The following is a 5000-nucleotide window of genomic DNA, read 5'->3' as shown; positions in this document are numbered from 1 at the left end:
GTAGGCCCTTATAATGTCAACCAAAGGACAGACAGACAGACAGGCAGGAGTGTGAGAAACGTAGTCCCTCATATTGTCAACCAAAATACAGACGAACAGACAGAAATGGAAGTGAACGTTGGCCCTTATATTGTCAACAAAAAACAGACAGACAGGTAGGAGTGGAAGAAAACGTAGACTACTTATAATGTCAACCTAAAGATAAACTAAGATTTAATTTCAAGACCAATTCCTAATAACAGGTGCGGAGAGAACTCCGGCTATTTCGAAATAGAAAGTGGGCGGAGAACGAAAAGTAAAGGACCTTTCATTATCATCTGAGATTTTCAATTTATTTAATGCTTCCTATTTCCGTGGGGGTGGGGGGCGGTGTTGAAGAGGGTGTCATTAAAGGCGTTTGATTGACCCCGTGACCTTTTTTGGTGTGACCTGCCTGGTTTTGAAACCCTTGCTTATTGCCAGGTGTGTTTGAGAGTGTAGATGCCCCCTGACTACACACACCGTACATTAATTCGTGCCGAAGTATTACGTGTAATTTTTTCTGTATTCTCAAGTTATTAAAACCAGGGGTTCTCACCCTTAGGGACGAGGAAGAGAGTCCCTAAAAGTGTTAATTAAGGTGGCTCGAATGAAAGTCACGTTTGTGGAGTGAAAGAGATGTAATTAATATTGATTATAGAGTCATGAGAAGGTCATTTGAGTTTATACGATTATACCTGATGCTTTACAGTTTTGATTTGAATGAGCTTAAGTGGTCGTCTATCTTTATGGTTCTTAAATGATCTTGAGTCGTTTTATATTTTTCAAGTTAGCATAACAATACGTTAAAAAAAGTATTCTTGGGGAGAAAGAAGAAAAGTTATTATATAAATGGTTTAATTGGCGGTGCTATTAAAGCTATTGATTACAATATAAATTATTATTTTTATTTTTACGTAAGTGAAAAGTACATGTCGAATCTCTCTCTCTCTCTCTCTCTCTCTCTCTCTCTCTCTCTCTCTCTCTCTCTCTCTCTCTCTCTCGTTGATCAGCAGGCATTGAGCAGTTTTGTAAAAATCCAAACGCAAATATTTGCTAACTGAATTTCTTCCTTACTCTCTCCCCTCAGAATGACCAAAAATTTCAGTTTAGATCTTATCTCATAAGTAAAAAAAAAAATAAATAAATGTTAATTTTACCAAGTCTTTCTCAGCTCAGGTCAATTACTATAGTCACTGACCCAAGACAGCCTTGAGTCCAGTGCAATCAAGATTATTTAAAAAAAATCTCTTTTCTATGAATGTACAGACATTGTTCACTTGGAATTTAGATGTGCATGACGGCAAATGGTCTGGTATTATGTTGGAGTCATATGAAAAGCAAATAGAGATTCAAATTTTATCAAGAATTTTTGGTTGCGTGTAGAATTCCTTATCCTATTATTACCTTACATTTCGTGAATAAAGTAATCGCCCATTGAAGTGGTGATGACAAAAGAATACATCATTATTGGAGAAGTAACTCCATAAGCGTATCGGTCCTTCTAAAATGCACGAGGAAAAGATACGTTTAATATTTATAATACCGAGGAATCCACCGCTACTTTTGACAGAATAGTCATTGTAGTATTTGCATTATGATGAGAAAGTATTTCGTAACGGTGAAACTAGACACGATTTAGAAGTAAAAACTCACGCAGTCTATTCTGTGATTTTGTTGAAATGGAATTTGTTTATTATATTGATTTCCCCTGACAAAGGACCCCCATCTCTCTCTCTCTCTCTCTCTCTCTCTCTCTCTCTCTCTCTCTTTCTTTCTTTCTGAAATAATGTTTGATATTTATATAAACATTTTGCGTCCAAATATGCAACATACGAGCCCTGGACAACACAGATCACTAGTAACAAACTAGAGAGTCTCTCGAGGTCACAAAGGGTAAAACTGATAATAAACGTTGATGTCCAATTGAGCTTATCTCTTATGAATGAATGGCGCACACAGACGATTGAAAATGAATGATGGGAAGAGATAGAGGAGATATTACTAAAATGGGAATGGTGGTGGAGGGGGAAGGAGAAAGGGGCGAACTGCCGAGACCAGGGTAACAAAATAAACTTAAATTTTTTTGGATTATACAATTTCACTTGATTTAGGTTTAAGTTCAGCTGTTTTTTGTGTTTAGAGCTAAAAACAATACATTTTTTCGTCTTTTCTAAGAGTGTGATTTATTTATAGTTTCCTTTTTAGTGAGAAAAAGAAACTTAATTGTCGTGAAAGAACGTGTAAAATCTAATTTTTTTTATTCACAGTAACGGTTTATAGAGCCTAGCCCCTTAGGAACCACCAAATTCACATAAAAGATCAAGATATTTTATACAAATTAAAATCTTGTCATCTTTTCTAAAAGTGTGATTTACTTATAGTTTCCTTTTTAGTGAGAAAAAAAGACTTGATTGTCGTAAAAGGTGTAAAATCCTTTTTTTTCTTTTATTCACATTCGGGGAATATAGGGCCTAGCCCCTTAGGGAACACTAAATTCATTTAAAAGTTAAAAGCCACGTTTTTATTTTTAGAAACAAAATAGGATATAATAGGGTTTATAGGGCCTAGCCCCTTAGGGAACACTAAATTCATTTAAAAGACCACGATTTTTATACAAATTGGTGTATTAAGCAGAAGGGACACAGTCTGTAGAACGTTTAAGCAGGATTACAAGAAACTCTGCTACTTCTGCTACTGTTAAAAGTAGTCTTTCACACAGCGTCCCCAACCTCTTATCTCTGGAACTCATTCCCTTATTTACTTTTTTTTCTTTTTTATCCCTTGCTGTCGCTCGGTGGCTCAGAACACGCCTCAGGAATGTTTATCTGCCACTCGCACTCGTGTCTGGAGAGCTTTGTTTATTCTCCTTCATGACATTATCGGTAGAGGGGACTTCTTTCTGTCCTCTTGTCCTTCTTGTATAGCGTTTTAGGTTTTTGGTAATATTTACCTTTAGTCCTTTATAAAACAATTCTTATCTCTTCGGGATTAAGATTAGTGAGTGTATGAAATATATCACTGTATTATTATTTCATAACTTACGTATTTTACGTATGAACTCACATGTAAGTCTATATACATGTCTTTGTATGTATTACACTCAGATCTGCATCGAGGTGTGGTTGGTAAAAGGAGGCGGGGAGTTGGGAGGGGGGGGGTGGGGAGGAGAAGGACCTGTTTCGATATTGTAGGAAAACAAAACCTGTGCTTGGACCAGCCCGTGATTGTGAAGGGCATGGAGGACATTCTCTCTCTCTCTCTCTCTCTTCTCTCTCTCTCTCTCTCTCTCCGGACAAAGAACAGTTTTTTTTTTCATTTGTGTTTGATTTTGTTCAGCCTGTTTCATCGTTCTGTATTTGGGAGCCGAACAGTCGTAAAGAAAAAAATTAAATCGGAAATTTTTTTGATTATCATTATTATTATTAGTGACCAAGTTTGCTTTGTTTGTTACAATTAGCAAGGCAATAATATTGCATCAAAAATAATCCATCATCATCATTAGCCGAGTATTTAAGTTCACTTAGTGTTAATAAACGATGAAAATCGACTTTATTAAACGAAGCAGTCAACCTCTCATTATTGTTAACATACTTACTAATGAAATGTCACCCCATTTTACCTGAGTTTTTAACGATGGTGTTCGTGATACATTTGAAGAAAGATTTATTTAATTATTCTTTTTATTTTGAAAATTAATTTTATGTTTTTTTCATATAATTAATTTTTAGTTTTGCGTCTTTTCTTTTTACTAAGATTATATTAAAAAATTATGTTTATCGTGTGATGAAAATAATTGGTGTTAAAATAACAAATATATTCTTTTTATTTTTGAAATTATTAATCTTTAATTTTCTATTTTTTTGTTGATTTAATTTGTAGTGTTTCTTTTTTTCCTTTTCCTATAATAAATTGAAAAATTATGTTCTTCTTGTGATGAAAATAATTGGTGTTAGAATAACCTTTATAATCAAAGTTGAAGAAAGCTTTATTCATATATATGTTTTTTATTATATATCTTTATTTTTCTATTTTTTATTTATTTAATTCTTAGTGATGTTTCTTTCCTTTTCCTAAGATTATATTCAAAATTTAATTTATGTTCTTCGTGGGATTATTTTTGGTATCACAACATCACGAGAGAATTTTTTTTCCCTTTATGTCACCATGATTTCAGACTGTGTAACGCGGTCATTTAAAATCTTTATTCCTATTTCAGACAGTGTTTTTGTGCTTAGTTTAACCAGCCTCGACTGAGCACAAGATCCCATTTCTTTTGTTTCAGCTCAAAGACAATGGTGTATAAGGTTACACACTAAAATTTTATCCTTCTGTTATTTTTTCATCTTGTTCCTGGCGACGACAGCAGTTTAAATGCATGTGGTAGAAACTCTTGATTTTTACTTTTCTGCAAAAGGAAACTATTGAGGTGACTATCTGTCTGTCCCCCCTCAGATCTTAAAAACTACCGAGGCTAAAGGGCTGCAAATTAGTATATTGACCATCCACCCTCCAATGATCAAAAGTACCAAATTGGAGCCCTCAAGTCTCGGTCGTTTATATTTTATTTAAGGTTAAAGTGACCCGTGACGTGCGTCTGGCGCCGTTATAGGTGCTAACAGCACGGGTCTCCACCGGGTCGTGGCTGAAAGGTGCATGGGCCGCGGTTGAGATTTTTTCCTTTTCATTTTTTTGCCCGTAACATTAGCGTCTCTTAAGCAGTGAATAAATACCAAATTTCCTCTCTTTTTTTACAGGACGTAATGGCAAACAGTACGGTGGAAGAATTACTGCGTGGACTGGCCTCTCAGTTATCCGAGAAAGAAGATCATATCCTCTGTTCAGATATTCGCAACAAGCTTTTCGGGCCTCTGGAGTTCTCCAGAAGAGATCTCGGTAACCGCCCTCCCCCTCTCTCTCTCTCTCTCTCTCTCTCTCTCTCTCTCTCTCTCTCTCTCTCTCTCTCTCTCGTTATTTGACGA

General features: G+C 35.5%; 1 protein-coding gene across 1 annotated transcript in view; it reads left to right on the top strand.

Moving 5' to 3' along the window:
• LOC135209655 (dual oxidase-like) overlaps window positions 1-5000 on the top strand; it is a 215755-nt gene that overhangs the window by 172216 nt on the left and 38539 nt on the right. Inside the window, 1 exon segment of the mRNA XM_064242382.1 lies at window positions 4776-4914. Coding sequence (XP_064098452.1) covers window positions 4776-4914 — 139 coding nt within the window.

Source organism: Macrobrachium nipponense, chromosome 38 (genome assembly GCF_015104395.2).
Source record: "Macrobrachium nipponense isolate FS-2020 chromosome 38, ASM1510439v2, whole genome shotgun sequence".
NCBI lineage: Eukaryota > Metazoa > Arthropoda > Malacostraca > Decapoda > Palaemonidae > Macrobrachium > Macrobrachium nipponense.
The sequence above is the reverse complement of the archived record's forward strand: the minus strand, read 5'-3'. Positions and strand labels throughout refer to the sequence as shown.